Source organism: Rhamphochromis sp. 'chilingali', assembly GCF_963969265.1.
Source record: "Rhamphochromis sp. 'chilingali' genome assembly, chromosome: 3".
NCBI lineage: Eukaryota > Metazoa > Chordata > Actinopteri > Cichliformes > Cichlidae > Rhamphochromis > Rhamphochromis sp. 'chilingali'.
In genome coordinates, this window is record NC_137931.1 from 1,862,285 (window position 1) to 1,881,232 (window position 18,948).

The 18,948-nt window shown below is 44.3% G+C and overlaps 1 protein-coding gene across 2 annotated transcripts; it reads right to left on the minus strand.

The window, feature by feature from the left end:
• Positions 1–248: 248 nt before the first annotated feature.
• arhgap1 (Rho GTPase activating protein 1) lies at positions 249–17,736 on the minus strand. Of its 2 annotated transcripts, none has more exons than XM_080877899.1 (13): positions 17,608–17,736; positions 10,631–10,834; positions 10,351–10,443; positions 10,160–10,247; positions 9,146–9,277; positions 8,114–8,200; positions 6,235–6,333; positions 5,354–5,461; positions 5,169–5,245; positions 4,848–4,925; positions 4,473–4,601; positions 4,244–4,347; positions 249–4,159 (listed from the first exon to the last, which is right to left on the minus strand). In XM_080877899.1, the coding sequence occupies exons 2-13, from the start codon at positions 10,752–10,754 to the stop codon at positions 3,992–3,994; spliced, it is 1,287 nt and encodes a 428-aa protein (XP_080734025.1). In that variant the 5' UTR covers positions 10,755–10,834; positions 17,608–17,736; the 3' UTR covers positions 249–3,991. The 2 variants fall into 2 exon arrangements, with proteins under 2 accessions (XP_080734025.1, XP_080734024.1); XM_080877898.1 differs by having other exon boundaries at positions 10,351–10,449.
• Between the last annotated feature and the right edge of the window lie 1,212 nt (positions 17,737–18,948).

Here is an 18,948-nt window from a genome sequence, read left to right on the forward strand (position 1 = left end):
CTCAGTCTCAGCTGACTGCAGGTTTCCAGCCTTATGCAAATGTGCAGTTTATAAGACTGGGGAAACCTGCCGCTTACAGTTGAAGGCACATCGATATGGAGCGCTGCCTCAAACAGGCAGTCTCATTAATGCATTTATGATACATTAATATGTATCATCTGTATGAATAAATACTAATGCAGACTGTAGTTCGGGTATTATACTGAGCTTGGCTGAGTATGAAAATGATCAAAGAGCAGAGCCCCAGCTTTCATTCATCATTTCTTTATTGTTTGCACACATTAACATTACAGGATATCACCATTTATATCACACATGTATAAGACTGAGATCCACAACATATCAAAAGAGGATGAAAAAAAGGAGTTAAGAAAATAAGGTCACTAAGTAACAATAAATCAGCCTGGGAACCAATGAATTTCTCCCTTAGAGAAGTTCACTGTCACCATGACAACAGTTACAGTACAAAGACCCATAGATTAGAGAGGCTGTAACGGATCAGCAGAGTTGAGAAGAATCAGCGTTTCGGGAAAGGAACACGGGACACAGCTGACAGCTTTACAGTGGGGTTAGAAAAGGAAGCGTTTTTACCCGTCTCGCTCACCTGGTGACTTTCAGCTACGCCGTCTTAAAACCTGAAAACGAAACTAAACCGAGTTTTGTGAGAAGAAGATCAGACGAGTGGGTTTACACTCGAAGCTCAGACTCGAGCTCGATTTTGTAACGAAGACAAATCCTCAAGTCTGCCGTCGCCCATTACAGCTGAGCTGCTCTCAACAAAGTCAGCGTTTGGGTGGGGGCCACGCCGCACGCGTCACAGGCTGCTCTGAACACCAGCAAACACCAGAGCTTTGTTGAACGCACCCCGTCTTATTTAATCTATGGCAGAATGATCACACTGGCACTTAGATGGCTAATCACATGACCACGCGGGGGAAACAAATAAGGCACGAGCACGCACAAACACACACAGACTATTTAAAAAGTGCATCTCCACTAGCTTTTGTGATTCAGAGAAACTGCTTGGCTCGCTCTTTTTGTGTTTCACAGATCAAAGATGACTCACAATCAAACAGGAAGGTCTGTCTCACTACGTCACACCATTAAAAAACGGAGATGCCACCACCTGACAACATTCACGCACGCAGCCCTCGTCTGCAGTGAAACCCATCTGCACTGGTACACACAAACACACACCCACGTCACTGTGGCATTAAAACAGGTAAACACTTTTTGTTGTCGTTTTTGCTCTCAGCTTCAGTCAAACTGAAATTCTGACTGTTTTGGTGCTTTTCAGTCACATCGTTACAGGAACACCACAACACCAATATTTACCCACTGATAGTTTGTTGCAATGAAAGACATCTAGTTGAACAGCTTGTTTTGAGTCTTTAGAAACTGGCTGACTAAAGGAAAGAGACAACGTGTCAAAGGTAACTACTGCAGGTGCTGACTGCTGTAATCACTGTGAGGCTGTCCTTTACACGAAGACTCTGGAAACAGACTGAGGACAGAAACTGAGACTTGCAGAAATAATGTTCTTCTCAGGAATCACAGGTGATTATTACAGGAAAGAACATGAGCAATGATAAATGCAGCAGGAAGCTTAAGGCCTCGGTTACGGCCACACAGTTCTCATTTAGCCACAGAAATTAAAACCCTCATTAAGGAAAGTTGTAGCTGTGCTGGAGGCTGTGAAACCCTCAACAGCAAAGACATCCCAACCAACTCCCCACAGCGTCTGTGCATCACTGCTGAACCGTGAGATAAATGAGAACACAATGCAGCTTTTGGGAGGCCATACAGTTGCACCCGGGAACCTCTGCGAGAGCCCACAGTCACCTGTGTGCATCCAGTGCCTGCGCTCAAAAAGCCGAGGACGGGGGCTGCTGCTCACCTAACAGGAGGCTGTGAGCTGCTCAAACAATCACACCGAGCAACCACCGCTCGTGTTGGCTGCACTCTATAAGGGACTGATTCATCTTTGGGTTTAGGAAGAACTAAATCATTTCAAAGGGTTCACACTTTCCTCTCTCACTACAGAGGAGAGAGTACAAGCCGATTCTGACGGGTTACACTCCTGCTGCATGCTCCTCATACGCCTGCTCCTAAAGACCTGTGGTGACTAAAAGAAAACACAAGAGCTAAAAGGAATACTGGCTTGTGATTGGCCAAAGGGTGTGTTTCATCCTAGACAGCTCTGATCTAATGCGTCTATATCCTACATTAATACTCAACAAACAAATGGACGAACAGCTGGCCTGGAGCCCCGGTGCCCTCTGAGGCGTGTGGGGTCTGTTAACTGCACTGCTCAGTGTGGATTATGTGCAGCACACCACGGCACTGCGCCACAAACACCGAGCCACAAACACCGAGCCAAAAACCAGCACATAACTTGGACAGACTCCTGTAGTTCAAAGCCTGAAACGGTACACAGAGTAAGACTCAGTATCAGGTACTTCTACTTAATTAAATTTGGGACAATCACAGGAAATCAGACACCCAAAATCATTCATTATGTACACTGAAGTGATGCTGCTACAAATGAAAACATGAATCCATTACAACTTATATTATTACTGATTGTATGAGCACACATCACGTCTGCTCGCACAATCAGTCACACAGAGGGCAGCAGAGACGCTGGCCTGTGGGAGTCCACCACATGCCCGACGTACCGACCGTCTCCCTGTAATTTAAACAACAACGGCGTCACTCCAGGGAGCGCAGTCACATCTACACTTTGTCACCAAACCCGCAGAGTGCCGAGTGTGAAGCCGTCACTCAGCACACTTTTGTAGTGTGCCGTTTACCCGGGACACCAGCTACAGGTCCAAATGACACTGCTATTAGTAAAATTCATATAAAGGAAGAGAAAGACTCCACGTGCACAGCTGTGGCTGGTTTCTGCCACTCCAAGTACAGCATTTCATAGATTGTCCACAAAGTTCGGTACCGAGTTCACCATTCTGACGTAAACCCGAGTCACGCCCCCACTCTCCTCATCAGCCCTCTCTTTAGCGCAGAATCAGAATCTAAAGAACATTTGGTAACACAGGTGAAACGCCTTTTTGGCACTACATAGAAAACAACACGACCAGCTGCTACTGACAGAGATAAAAGATGCAAACCAGCCGCTGTTGAAGCAGGGCAGCGATACAGGGCTGAATATAGATATGAACACGTGCAGGTAGGAGTGACGGAGGCATGGACGGAGCAGTTCGGGGTGGTAGAGAAGCACATGGCAGCAAATGACTAGCCCTGCATTCACACACATGTAGTGATTTCAGATTTATGAGAGCTTTTATGTCCCCCTCCCCCAGTGTTGCAGCTCTTTATAGTGTGCCGGCCTGAGACCCGCATGAAACGACTTCACGTCATCGTTCAGATTCTTGTTGTGCTCGTGGAGACTGCTGGAAGCACTACACTGACTTAAAGGAAGGGAAACGTGCACGTCTGTATCTGTACTCGTGACGTGTTTGTGGGATTTCATGATGCAAAGTGATGTCGAGAGTTATCACGGCTCACAGTGGAGCACCACTCACGCAGGTGGTATCAGGGCCGCAGCGTTTCATGCTGTGATACGTGAACAGCCTCTAATTTAACGCTGTAACAAAACTGGGGATCTGGATCTTTCTTGTTTACCATCGGTTGCATTTTGTAGTGTTTTCTGTTATTTTTTGCTCACATTATTTTTATTTGCCTGAGCTCTAACACGTGTGCTGTTTCCACTTGTTTTCATGCTTGGAGTCAAATAGAAATGCCAGAAGTTGCCAGACATAATAACAGGACGCTCAGAACGACCGGAGACACACAAATAACTTGGTCCACTGAATCTTTTTAAATGTGCGCGGCATGTAAGAGACAGTCAGGCCTGTCTGAGTACTTTGATGATGCTCCTAAGGTAAGCTAAAGGCTAAATGCTGCAGGGAAGGAGGGTCTCGGCGGCGTTTCACATTGGCAGAAAGAGCTCAGAGCAGAGGGCTGGACATTAGGCAAACACCAGATGCTGCTGGTCCAGCAGGGTTCTCGTGAAGTTATTGATTGGTCCAATGGCGCTGAGCGACATGGCGTTGTCCCGCCCCCAGAGCAGATTGGGACCAAAGACCACAGCCAGGTTACTGTTGGTCATCTTATTCACCTCACTGTTGGCCGATACCTAAACACACACACACAGGATGCTGTTGTAACAGACAGAGATGATATTTTGTGATCAGCGGGATGTGCAGACCATCAGCTGTACCTGTGCCAGAAATGTGATGAGGTATCGCAGCGATGCGTAGTTTTCCTCCGGCAGTGACTCTACCAGCGTCTTCATTACTGTCACCTGACTCTCACTGGACACAGCTGGAACAAACACAGTCATCAGGTGAACTGCTGAGGCAGACTGTTCATCTGGTGTAGGGCAGGTGGGGGTGTGGGCTTCACACAGTCACACAGGTACAAGCTGAGACTCCTCTAACCGTACTTACAGGCAAAGTTGACAATGTCATTGTAGAGCTGATAGGTGAGCAGAGGCTCGGGGAGTTCCCTCAGGAATGTTTTCAGGATGACAGCAGCCAGGTGCACATCTTCCATCTCTCTGAGGTTCACTGTCGCACCTGCAAACACACGAGTTCAATGAGAACAGAAGAAAACCCGAGAGAAGAGACGAGCGTCCCAACCCTGCTCTAACGTGGAAGAAACCAGGCCCTCTGCACATAAACACCTGCAGCCTAACTGGTGTTTACAGAACCATCCATAACACAGAGGATCATAACTGACGTCACACAGCAGGTGGAGGGGACTCCTCCATCATGAGTCTACAGCAGGGAATTTCAGCATCACAGGGCGGTCAGAGCTCATACCTGAGTTGTACCTGAGCTGGACCTCCTTCACCAGAGTCACGTTGGCAGATCGTCTGAAGATGCCCTCAATCTCCAAGCCTGACGCACACACAGACGCGCACACACACACAGTGAAAAAGAAAGAAAAGTGTTTCTTTCAGACATAACGAGGCACAGCCTGAGTCTGCATCAGAGCACAGCACAGGTATAAAGTCACCTGTGTGTGTGCAGCAGGCTTTAATTACAGTGATGTGAGCCAGTAAAAGCACAGGTGAGGCAGCCGTGTGTGCTCCTTGCAGGCACAGCTCAGGGAGGAGTTCGCTCAGGTGTTCTGTTTGTTACCTTGCTCTGACAGGAAGCCAACGGTGTCTCTCATCACCACAGGAACTGGATCGCCATCTGGATCCCTCTGTCTGAGCCTGACACGCACACATTAAAACAACAAGCAGATTCAAAGGTTTTTTCCTTTATCTGGAAGCTTCTCTCACAGGGCTGTGTCTCTCTCCAACTACAGAATCAGCACTTACAGCGTTAGTGGCACACCAAACACCTGGCTGGGGAGAGGAGGGCTGTGAGGAGGAGACATGGGGGGCTGTGTGGTGGGTTTCAGAGATGCTCTTAATTTGTTGTCATACCTGGCACAGAGACAACGGGAGATTTTAAAAAGTAACACAGGGCTTCACTATTTGTGCCTGAATGTTTGCCTAAACCACAGAATGGAAGCAGCACAGCAGTGAATAAACTCCATCAGTGGCACCTTTTAAGATGCATTGTGCATGAGCAGAACAACCACAGGAAGCATTCCCAAATCAAATGAAAAGATTGACAGTACTCAGTGCAGAGGGCATTTCCAAAGAAGACGCACATGGAACAGGATGCAATGATGATGCTTAAAGTGACAATAATATGTGGAAACTGAGATTTGTCATTGTTTCCTGAAAAAAAACAAATGCATGCTGACTTTAGATTCAGAAAGCCAAGATGGAGAGGGAAAATGTTTGAATGTAAAAACTCTGCTGGTAAGAAAAACCCAAGAGAGCGGGCTGTAAACCAGCACACGACTCACAAATTGCACTCTCTCACCTCCAGCTCGTTTAGCGTGGAGCACAAGGAGTCGGCACACAGCTGGGAAACCAGCAGCTGTGCCAGTGTGGCTACATCAGGGTGCACTGCACGGTTATTTGGATTGTGATGAAGCCACTTTCAGTAAGATAATACCATCCCACTTCCTGTGTTTGCTCCAACACGCCACTCTCAAGGAGGTCAAACACTTTCAACACTCACTTCTCATGCACACGGATAATAAGACGGAGGCGGCATTTAACCCTCAGTGAAACGTGCTGCTGGCATCACGCAATGAGAAGACTGAATGAAAGGCACACATCTGAAGTTTGGCAGGAACACTTACTCTCTGACGCGGGAAGGAATGACCAGCTGATCACACTTGACCACATCCTCCAGCTCACTCAGATAGCTCACATAGTTGATCTTCCTGCCAAACTTAAAGCTGAGAGAGAGAAAACTCGAGTGGTTGATCTGTGAGCAGCAATGATGATGGTTCAGACTTTTTATAACCATGAAAACAGAAATGTAACAAAGTGAAAGTAGCAAGTAGCACATGATGTGCGCACCTTGTTATGGACATTTTAACAACAACCCAGCGAGCTCGTTTTGAAGTGGTTTAGTTAACACGTTGCAATGTGGAGAAAACGTTCAGATCAAACAACAGTGTTCTGAGGACGGACACCTCCCTGAACTCTTATACAAACAAAGAACAAGCCACAACTCTCACATGCTGGCCCCTCTCACAGGGGCTCCTCCCGTCACCTGAATATTTACATCCCTGATAAGGGGAAGGAGTCCCACTATCTGCTTAGCGTCTCCCGTTACAATGGCCTCACTGTGTGTGTAGAGCATACTCTGCAGTGAACATGCAGTGAGACAGTGACATTACTATTACTAATGTGAAATGATTAAATATGTGATTAATACAACAGAAAACCTCTGGTTTGGTCAGAGTATTTAAAGACGTTTGTGCACTTCCTGGAACGCTTCATACGCCAAGGAAAACAGCAACAAGCGACTCACCGACGAGTCCGTCTACGGGGAATTATGTAATCATAATTCCCCCAAAATGACCGGCTATTTTTTCTGTTTCTTGAACAGAGGCGGTCTAAAGGTTAGCGGTAGGCTCAGTGTCACACTGTTTCATCAGCGACTTACATAAAAATGTTCCTGTTGGATGGAGAGAACAAAGCTTACAAAGTTAAGCGAGTGGTTCTTGCTTCCAGCTGCAGCACTGTGACACTCTCTGTTGGCATAGCTACAAGATGATGTGTACAGTATAAAGCACCTCGACTGTTGTTGGGATTTGTTGCCATTTAAATAAAACTGGTATCCAGTAAGAACCAAACCTGAAGCAGGAACTTCAGACACATTTATGGCTGCAGTTTTCTACTGCTGCCACTAGATGCTGCTCAAGCTCTGTCAATGTTAGTTACAATGGCCCAAAATTCACATTCATTAATCATGTGCTTCCTTTTTAAATGAACACGTCTCTTGAAAACCGCAGGAAGGACTCGTGTAATGATATCAGCTCACATAAGCACACTGATGTGACACTACTGTACTGTACTGTACTGTGCTTACTGAGGGAACATGCTCATCAGCATTTAGCATTAGTGGAGTCTGTGTTTACCCACAATCCACAGGAGTAATGCTGGAGTACATAATGCCGTGTGGTACCCATGGCTGCCCGTTAGGCAGATTATATTAGCAGCACCTGACCCGACATCAAGCATATAAAAAAATCCTAGAAAATGTCATAAAATCAATGAGGGATTAAAAATCTGACTGACATCAAGTTGCACTTTAAAACTGGTTGCTCCAAGTACAGACGGCTTTTCCATCATAGCAAGGATAATAAGTTCAAGTACTGGGTCACCCTCTCTGAACCTTTGAAGTCAGGCGTTTGAAGTCTGACAGCCACAGCTGCATAAAATCGAGCCGTAACCACGTGTTATAACCGTGCATCCGTCAAAGAGTGGGCCGTACTGTAACAGGACGCCACAGCTGCAACGATCAGTCGTCAGATTTCTCCCTATATCAACAGGAAGTGGATCACAGAGTGATGCAGGCCCCACCCACCCCCTTATTCAGTTTTATTTATACAGCACCAAATCCCAACAGTCGCCTCGCTTTGTAACAAAATCAGCACAAAACTGTGTGTATGTGCACGGGGGCTGCGCATAATGGTCCTTTAAAAATCCCTGAAACCAGAAACTAACCTTATAATTGGTTTGAAGAGGATCAGCAGAGTCTTGATGAACATGGTGGGATGGACGATGTACAGGGCCTTGATGTTCTTCTTGTACCTGCAAACACATCACATGTTCTCACAAGGTGTGCTAACACACGTTTGATACAACGATTACAAGAGCATACACAGAAACGTGACAGCATCTGTGGAATCTGCTGTCCACAGGTTACACAGGCAACCAGCACTGCTGAGGGGCTGAATCCTGTGCTGTCAGCGATGAGCTGGTGAAAATAATGCGAGGACATGTAACTGGAGACCTGCTTTTATCTTTATCAGCCAAACTGAATGGCTGTGTGGGTGTGCTCGCCCGCTGCTGTGCAAAGTGCAAATTAACTGGGTGAAAGTGATTAAAGACAAAAGCAGGGCTCAGCTCCTTCGCTATTTTGAATAGTGGGAACATGGCTGAAGCCATCCGCACATGTTACTGTAACTGTGCAGTTTATGAAACACTGCACACAGTATTTGTTTCCACTGCATTCAAGAGAAAAACCAGTACCATATCAGTGGATGCACACTGTGCACCTCTGCTTAAATACAGAAGTGAGGGGAAAACAAACAGTCAGAGCTTCTCACGTGTGCAGCGCGGCTCCTTTCTCCTCGACTCGTCCTGTCTGTACTTCCTCTGTGGACTATGGTGCTCACAGGAAGTACAGAGAAATTACTTTCTTACAAAAAATGACTCCCTGTTTTTCTTCATTTGTTCTGTTCAAAGAGGAGAACGCTGGCACAAGTCTAACCTTAGTAACATTTAAAAAGAAAATAAAGGTTTTTATGCAAAGTCATGATGTTTAAAACATCCAGTGTTGGAAGTGGACGGTGCCAGCCTGAAGGCTTTGGGATAAGTTTACCCTGGTGTGGAATTTTGATGCATCCGGTACAGGCAGAGGTTAGTCTGCAGAAGCCATTGATCCGGTTAATAAATGCAAAGAGCAGCAGTAGGACCAGCTGTAAACAGGTATAATATGATAAGTGAGATGTGCAGTGATGTGTTGGAGATTACTTTCTGTCAAACTCCCTGTATGCATCCCGCACCCAGCTGAGGGAAGGTTTGTTTTCACTGGTCAGCCCGTGGTGAAAGTAGATCAGAGTGTAGTCACTCTCCACATACTGATCCAGGGTTCCTTTGAGATACCTGAAAAACATGAGCAAGTCTTTGTAAACGCAGAAATATCTTTACCTGCTCAAATAACTTTGTTGGTTAGTAACTACTGCACCTGAGGGCTTCGCATCAACTATTTCCATACCAGATGAAAGAGTGAATCTCTTCACGCTGTCCCTACAGGAAGGAGCCTTCAGAACATTTTCTAAAAACTGCAGCCTTACGTTCACCGCATCACTCGTTACACCCAAACACAGCAAAGATAGACACAGCCATGCCTTCTCCATTCATTCCAATCATGATTATCTGGGGCAGTGGTGAATACACCATTTCATAACATGATTACTCCCCGACTGTGGAAACATCAGGCAGTCTTTAAAATAACCTTTAAAACGTATTTTTTCAAGACCACAATCACCTCCATCACAGTCTGCTCTTTGTAAAAGCAACCAGTCTGTCAGCAGGAAGGCGAGAGTGGGCGGGGCAGACCAGGTCAGACACTCGTACACCTCAGAGGCCCCACAGTGGAAGCTACAGGTAGAACAATGGTGACCACCGACCAACACTTCCAGCACCACTGACACCTGACTGCTCAGCCACGGCTCGAATGCTTGCTCTGCGGATCCTTCAGCAGCAGCTGTCGGTCTTTGGGACTAATCTTCTCTCAGTGTCACTGATGCAAATCTTGTTCTTGCTCTTAACATTAGTGGATCGCATTTATACAGCGCTTTTCAAGAACCTCAAAGCGCTGTACAATGCCACTATTCATTCACTCTCACATTCACACACAGGTGGAGGCAGCTACACTTCCTGTCTTTAGATACAGCGTGATGACCAAAGACCACCACTTCTCCTTACATCGTGTCACATGACAAAAACGCTGGCAAAGCCTAAAGGTTTGCGGTCACTACTTACATCAGCAGCTTATGATGGTCCAGCTGGTGCTGCGGCGGCATCCTGCAGGCATTAAACACGATCACCTTCCTGCCAAAGTTGTCATCACCTACGGACGCAGACATGGACTCGCGTTACTTCCACTACAAGATTTTACTTTTCAAAAACATATATTTCCAGACTGAAAGGTCAGCTGTGACTGAAGAACCGACCGGCCACTTCGATGATCTGATGTCTGGCAATGTCATAGAAAGGGTGGTCCCAGGGCAGGTGTGGAGAGCTGGCGTCAAACTGCTGGGAAACATCTGTCTCTGAAACACACACACAGTTAATACAAGACAACAATCACAGCATTACATCACCATGAAGTCCTTCATATGTAAATGTGTTTGTATGTAACATTTTAAGATTAACCCCAGCCGCTCAGAGCTCTTACAATCCTTCGTTTGAAACATGGCATCATCAGCAGGTGTGGACAGACATCCCTCTCACCTGACTTGCTGAGGTAAGACTCGTCAGCGGGCCACTGCTGGTCCTCTATGGTAGTCAGCTTCAGCTGTCCTAGCTGCGCCGTTGCAGAGTCGTCGCCCACATCTACCAGCAGTTCTGAAGACATCGCACACACGTGCGCTCTCACATACACACAGACGGCACAGCGATGTCTTTCTTCAGCTCACTCAAACATACACGCACAAGCTGCAAGAGACAAAAACGCTTCAGGTCAGCACATCTCAGCCAAACTGTGTTTGAACCTGATGCTGTGACATTATATCAGACCCAGATCAAATCAAACATTTCTGCACAACTGAAGCAACATGAAGTCACATCCGTGAAGTTTCTAAGAAACACGAGACATTTGAACTTCCACAGAATACGCTGTCCCTTTATCACACTCACTGTTACCCAACTCGACTGAGTTTAAAAGATGAAAGAATGAAATCCATTAGTGATTGATGCTGCTGCAGTGGGTGACATGCTGCATCAGCACCATCTAAATAACATCAGACAACAGCAGTAATCTTCAGGCTAATGCTGCGCGATCCCTTTCTCACAGCCTCTAATTATTCCGATCACACCTCCAGAAATAAAGAGTGTACACAGTTACACAGAACATCTTAGCGATGCTGAGGTGGTCGTACAGTTTCCTTTGGCTTATTAGATCTGCCTCAGCCAAGTGACGTTAACCAAGGACAAACCACAAGCAAAGACTACTATAGATCTGCACTGCAGAGTAACAACTAACTTCTTCAGCCCTATAGAAACATACCACAAACTGCAGCATGACGAATGCATGAAAGACAAGAAAAACGACATAATGTGTGCTGACATGAATCGCCCAACATCAACTTGATCAACTCGTCTGAGCTGACGATGGACAAGAATGTACAGCATCCTGTGCAGGAAGACACTAAACTCACCAACACCTGCATTATATCAGGAGATCTCACAACTATGTGAGTTTCACCTCACGTAACCAATGAATGAAGTACTTTAGATTTTGCATCTTGATAAATAAATACAAGGTGAAAAAACAACTTGTTTGTCTGCAAAGATGAAGTTACAGGTAGCTGTGGCAGAGTGTAAAGACGAAAGCAGCGCTGATATGATTTCATTTTGTGTAAAGCTTTGGTACTTTTTTACTTCCAGGAGGTGCACTGAGTTTAGCTGGCGAGCTGTCCAGGGTGTACCCCGATTCTCTCGCCATGGTAACTGAGGTGGGCTCCAGATGTTTTATTCATATAAATAAAACATCCGCTGGCATATTGACTGATGCACAAACCTCTCCCAGTGACAGCTCCCACAGCTGAAGGAGATGTTAATGAGAAAAATAGACCACTCACCACAGGTACGTGATACAAAGAGCCTGTGGGATTTTATTGTCACTGGTGTGCCAACCCTCAGTGGATTTTTGTTACTCTGAGTAGTTTTAGTTCAAGAAAAATGAAGACACCTTTTCCCCCTCAGGAGCTTTGGCCATGCTCCAGGTGGTGACTTACCATCAGTTCCTGCATGCTTTCTGTTTCTGGAGCTATGGATCTGTGTACAAGAACAGTATCAGGGACACATTTTTTGAGATTTTTAAAAATCTGTTTGATTTCTTTTTCTAACCTTCATTTCACCAGGAAGTAAAACTCTAGAAGCTGAGATTCTCTTCTGAGTAGAGCTGGGCGATAGAACGATAACGATATGTATCGCGATATAACTTTTACTCGATAGAGAAATTAAGCTATCGCGATAGACCTCGCCGCTCTTGTCCTCAAAGAAAAAAAAAAAAAGGTCAGCCAATCCAAATTAAGTAGCGCAGAGCCGAACCAATCACAGCCGCAGCGTCACGTCGCGTGGCTTGTTACGTACAGCACAAGTGCCAAGCCGCACGTGTGTTTGTTTGGGAAGCAGCCAGCGGGTAATGGAGGAAATGAGTGTACCGACTAGAAAAATCAACCGAGCGTGACCGAAGAGAAAACAGATGATGGTTCCAATGCCGGAGAGATTGTCGAACGGAAGAGCCATAGAAGTTCCGTAGTGTGAAGGTATTTCGGCTATTTCAAGTCTGACAAAAAACAGAGTAGCGTGCACTGGAAATACAATAAACTGGTGCATGCGTCACACTGTGCGCCACGTTATTGTTTCGGTGAAATGAATTTCTACAATACTGTTAATTCTACTCTCTGCAGTGTTTAAATGCTTACATATACACACAGTTACTGTCCGTCCACACATACGACTCGGTTCTGCTTCTATGCCCCAGCTTTGTTTACTTTTTCCCACCGAGGCTTCTAGACTTCTGATTGGCCAACATTTCTGCACGGTTAGGAATCTAGCGCCACCTGCTGCTTTGGCATGTTCATAGCAGCGTTTTCCTTCATTTCTGCCTTTATGTGTGGACGGGATTCTTTTTTAAAACGAAAACGGAAAATCTCCGTTTTCAAAAATACCCGTGTACGTGTGGACGTAGCCTCAGTCTCTGACTGGAAGCGCTAATTCGTCATTCGGCTTTTGTCAGACTAAAGTAACTGTTAAAACTGTTTGAAAAGCTCAGCTATACAACAAGGAGAGATTGAGAATTTCCTTTTAGTTCTCAGTTTATTTGATATTGACAAAAGTTAGTCAGTTTTGTCTGTTCTTCTGTAAAACAAACTAAGATTTATTTTTAGAATTAATATTTTGTTTCTAAGTGGAATTGACAATTTAGTCTGTTTCGTTTGTTCTATTTTGAAACTTAAACGCTTTAGCGGCTGCCTTTTGTGTAGTTTGCAATATTTGCCTTTATTTATCTGAAAAAGTCTCATGTTCCTTAAGTACATCTACCCTGTTGAACTTATTATGGGAAATAAATATTTAAATAAAAACAAGCTGCTGATTATTTCACATTTGACTTGTGAGCAACGGCACATTTAAATCTTACAAATATAGTTATTTGGCTGATATCGTGATAGATATCGTTATCGCCTGAAATGAAAAAAACATATCGTGATATGAAAAAATCTCATATCGCCCAGCTCTACTTCTGAGAGAGTTTCTTAGTGTGGCTAGGGTTAACCCAGCAGGCAGTTTCACTGGTGACAAACCAGAAACGCTGAACAGTGGTCTGAGACGTGCAGCAGCAGAGAGACTGATTAGTCTCAGAGTGCCACCACAGTTTGGTCCTGCTTTTTGTTTTTTTAGCTTCAGCAAACAGAAAAAAAGCTTTATATCTGATATATCTGAAGAAAGGATTCATCAGTCTGATGACTTTCAAATGGAGCTCCAACAATAAGGTTCAAACACAGCATGAGCCACTTCCTCAGTTTAATGACTGCATCACTCCTCTCCTCTCTTATTAACTGCCCATATTTTCTACATGCTTCCTTTTTATCTACCATCCCCCACCTATTTACTCCACTCTTACTCTCATGCCCACACACGTACACACACAGCTGTGATGTTATGCTAGCTGACAGCATGTAGCTTTAAATAAATATCGCTACTAACCAGCAGACACAGTCGGCCAATTGCTGCAGCCAAACACACACACAGACAAACTGAGTGAAAAGCAACTGTTTGCACACTATCTGCATGTCAGTCAGTAACCATGCAGCTGTCGGGGAGGATGTTGGTTAACATTTATGATGATGTGAACAGTAACAGGTTCCTCATTTCCTTTCTCTTCATTCAGTTCCTAAACTGAACAGACCAATGGAGGTCACAGCAGTGGGTCAGGGGCACAAAACCTGACTGTGAGTTTATTTCTATGACAAAGTTTCACACGTTACATTCATACTGAAACAGGTAAGCTCGCTCCAGGCACTTCAGGTCTGACAGCTCTGGATTCAAAATGTTTACTTTCGTGGCATTCAGTCCTATTGTCTGCACTGGATGATCTGTTGCTATTTGCCTAATTTATTGAGCCTATTTGGCTTTTTAAGCTGAGAAGCACTGAAAAGATGTAATGCTAAAGTTTCAGGATCATCACTCTGATGGTGGAGGAGACGCCCAAGTGTAAATAGTCAGAGGTCAGGAGAAGAGGAACCAGAACGCAAAGCATGCAGAGTTTCACTGGGAGACAACCGGGAGGACTGCAAGGACTACGGTTTGTGAGCAGGGTATAAGGGTTAGCCTTGAAAGCTGATTTCCACCTCTCTGCTCAGTTTAAAGTAGCTTTCTTTGTGTTTGCTTGGTTTTTTTAACCAGATAGTTGCATCCTTAGTGTCGACAAGGTTAGTTCAGGATTGGATCTGATAGGGCATGGGTGTCAAACTCAAGTCCTAGAGGGCTGGTGCCCTGAAACGTTTTAATATGCCACTGCTGCACCACAACTGAAAAAGAATTCAGAATCAGAATCAGAATACTTTATTGATCCCTGGGGGAAATTATTTTTTGTTACAGTGCTCCATTTTAAACCAACATTAAGACAAGACAGACAATACGCTAACTAAGAATAGTACAATATATACATATATATACATACATACATACATAAGTCACTTATAAATAAATATTTGGAAAAGAAACATGTGTAGTTGTAGCAGCAAACAGTGTGTTAAGTGGATGCGTTGTACAGGGAGATGGCCACAGGCAGTAGTTAGTAGGTCATTAGCAAGAACTACTAGCTATAGAACGTACGGTGACTCTGTAACCTTGGATCTCTGTTACACATGTTACAAATGATGACAATGCTGAATCTTGTGTATCTTTGCCCATGCAGTGCATCCAGCCACAACACCATGTATGCATGAGGCATTGTTTGTGGATCGTGCTGCACTACCCACATGTGTGCATGCACGCACACACACACACACACACACACATATATACACACACAGAAAAGGCCACTTTGTGTACATATGAGCATCTAACAGAAGCATCCAGCGAGCACAGCACCCTGCCCCCTCTATTCCTCTTCTCTCTCAGCACTGCAGAGCAGCTGAGGAGGGCAGTTTAGTCAAAGCCTGCTCCAGGGGCTCAGGAAATGATTCCTAGCAAAGCTCTAGTGCAGAAAAAAGCCATGGAGTGACACAGTATTATTACTGAGCATTTCTGCATGTGAAACACTGCTCTACTTATTTTATGCTTTTATGGCATTTCAGCTTCAGTAGTCTAAATACTACCAAAGGGTTCATCCCTAACAGCAGCATGCACCATCAAATATGCAAAAGAAAAAAAAAGACAATACTGGCATGTACATGCAAGCAGCAGCAACATTCCCTCTCTCCATTTCTCTCGCTCTCTCACACACACACACACACACACACACACACACACACACACACACACACACACACTCCACAGTTTCTAATGCCGACCAGAGACTGACACTGAGCTTAAACTCCAATCACCTCTAGCTGGGGAAGTTCATTTTACGTTTTTTTACCTGAGGGACGCCACAAAAAGAAGAAGAACCTGAACAATGGGAACCAAAAATCCCACAAAAAAGCAACCACTGTTTCTGACATGACATATGTGTAAGGAACAGCTCATTTCATCTCCTGCATGCAACTCACTGATGTTTGAAATCACTGCTACAGCTTTCATGTCAACGCAGCTTTCGCCCCAGTCTTCTTGGTGGGTTACATTTATTTATAAAATGTATTTTAAGATGTTTATACTCTAGAGGCCTTTTCAGGCATGATCACCTAACACTGCTGGCTGCTTGAAGTCAAAATGATGACACTGGGCAATTCAGGCAAGGGTCACTTTTACATTCAGGTTTGGTAAATATCACAGGAGGCTGAACTTTGCAGCTAGTAATAATAACATAACTGAGGCCACAACTATACTTAAAAACATTCTGTGGCTGAACGTTGTAAAACTGTATGTGTCTGTCTGTTAATGTGACTGCACACAAGTACCAGACCAATCAGTGTGATCAGGTCCAGCATAGGAGCAGTGCACTCCAGAGTTTTAAGGAAAATCACCTCGATGCTTTTCAGATATGAAGCACGCAGTCAGTGACTGGTGTCCCGGGTTGTACTGAGGTTACTTTTAATATTTCTAAAATCCTTTCTAAAGCCCAGAGATGATCCAATCCTAATAATTAGCTCAACCGGAGGAAAGAAAGGCACAACCATAAAAGGACTGTTGGCTTATCCTGTCACAAGACAGCAGAACGTGTCATTTTTTGATCACCTCTATTTTAAACAGAATAGTTTCGCATTTTGTTTGCCATTCAGAACCTCCACCTGCCACCAGGGCAGTTTATGCAGAGGGTGTAGCTCACAGACACCATCAGCCTGATTCTGTAACCTCTGCGTCAGTATGAAACTACACCCAGAGGCTGTCTCATTTTTCAATGTCTAATGTAAAGTTTTCCAGTAAAATCCAATCATAACCGATAAACTACAAAATACAGTGTAGTGTGTAAGTGGAAGGGACATCACTGCAAGCTATGAACACACTGATGCACTACCATAACATGATAATGTGTGATATATGCACATTTTTGAAGTGAGACGTCATCTTTGGGGAAATGCTACGAATGATTTTGGGGGAAGGAGAGAAGAGCATTAAACCCGAACGGAGTTTGGCGGGCTGAGCAGACACCTTCACTGCTGGCAGTCCAGCGATAAAAGCAACAAGTGAGCAGCTGACCTCTTTTACTTTTACCAAACGGCTCAGCGGGAGAAACATTTCAGTGTCAGTAGCTGCGGATTCAGAAAAGCTGAACAGGCTAACGCAGCCACACTCGCTGGTCATTATCACACAGCGAAACGCATTAGCAAACCGCCTAGCAAGCTGGCTCGGCTGCATTCACCATATTCGGCACACGGATGCACATTTTATGGCGTTTCATACGCTGTGAGGCTCCAGTAACTGAAACGACGCTTAGCTGGGCTAAACCAGAACACCGCAGTGTTAACAAATGACCTCATCACAACAAATTAGCCCCACAACACCCGACTAACAACGCACGAGCATCACAGCGCGTGAGCCCCGCGTGCTTCTAACATGTTCAGTTTCTACCAAACACAGCATCATGAAATTTGTTTTACCGTAATAATCCAGCCGCTCTCTTACAACCGATTCACTTTGTGGCGTCTGAAGTCAACGTAGACCGTTGTCAGCAACAACCCTGCGTCAGCACCTCTTCCGGTTTGTTGTTTTCAAAATAAAGCTATCAATTCAGTGTTTGTTTACTATACCTGTCAAAATAAAAGTGCTAAAAAAAGAAAGCGTCCCCGTGGTGTTTTAGTAAAAGGCCTGAGTCTCCACAGGCGGACTCAGGCCTTTTACTAAAGTATGACAAGCTGATTCTATTGTGTCTATCTATATCTATTATTCTAATGATAATATTCTATTTTCCACACCGACCAATGGCGTGAACTGTAACTAATCCCTGCGATGCCGCTCAGCCAATTAAATCATTTATTCAGAGCGCGTGAGAAAACATAATTGTGGGAGGAGACATGACATGTTGGTCAGTCACAGGAGCTCGTTCAGTGAGAGACTGAGATTACCGAAAAGCACCACTGAACGACACAGGAAATCATTCCTGCCTGTGGCCATCTCCCTGTACAACGCATCCACTTAACACACTGTTTGCTGCTACAGCTACACATGTTTCTTTTCCAAATATTTATTTATAAGTGACATATGTATGTATGTATGTATGTATGTATGTATGTATGTATGTATGTATGTATGTATGTATGTATGTATATATATGTATATATTGTACTATTCTTAGTTAGCGTATTGTCTGTCTTGTCTTAATGTTGGTTTAAAATGGAGCACTGTAACAAAAAATAATTTCCCCCAGGGATCAATAAAGTATTCTGATTCTGATTCTGATTCTGATATTCTATTTTCCACACCGACCAATGGCGTGAACTGTAACTAATCCCTGCGATGCCGCTCAGCCAATTAAATCATTTATTCAGAGCGCGTGAGAAAACATAATTGTGGGAGGAGACAGAAGAGGGTTAGAGTACACCTTTTTATGATTTTTTTTAAATTAATTTAAAAAATATTACTGTTTTAATTAAGTACTTATTTAAAGACAACTAATTCAACAGTTCTTTTTTATTTTTGAAAGCAACTTGAAACAAGAGCATCCAATCATTACTGTTATTAATATTATAATAGAGTACCTTTCAGACCATTATGAAAATGATTAACGGTGTTGCTGTGGACTCACGGATACAACTGTGCGGCTACTTCAAAATATACTGCTTATGATGTATGAGGAGCTTTATAATCTTTGGGACATTTGTTCGAGGAAACTCTATTAAATAAAAGAGAAAGCATTCGGTTTAGAATAAAAATATTAAAATGTTGATTGTTGGAGCAATTCAGCAGATAAAACAGGCCAACACGTATCAACATACAATCAG

What these genes read in the sequence shown, in the direction of transcription:
- arhgap1 (XM_080877898.1), bottom strand. Translation starts at nt 10,754, where the DNA reads ATGTCTTCAGAACTGCTGGTAGATGTGGGCGACGACTCTGCAACGGCG. An exon ending in GACCATCATAAGCTGCTGAT is followed by an intron (nt 9,278 to 10,159) that starts GTAAGTAGTGAC and finishes CATGTTTTTCAG; the next exon opens with GTATCTCAAAGGAACCCTGG. An exon ending in CTCTTCAAACCAATTATAAG is followed by an intron (nt 6,334 to 8,113) that starts GTTAGTTTCTGG and finishes TCTCTCTCTCAG; the next exon opens with CTTTAAGTTTGGCAGGAAGA.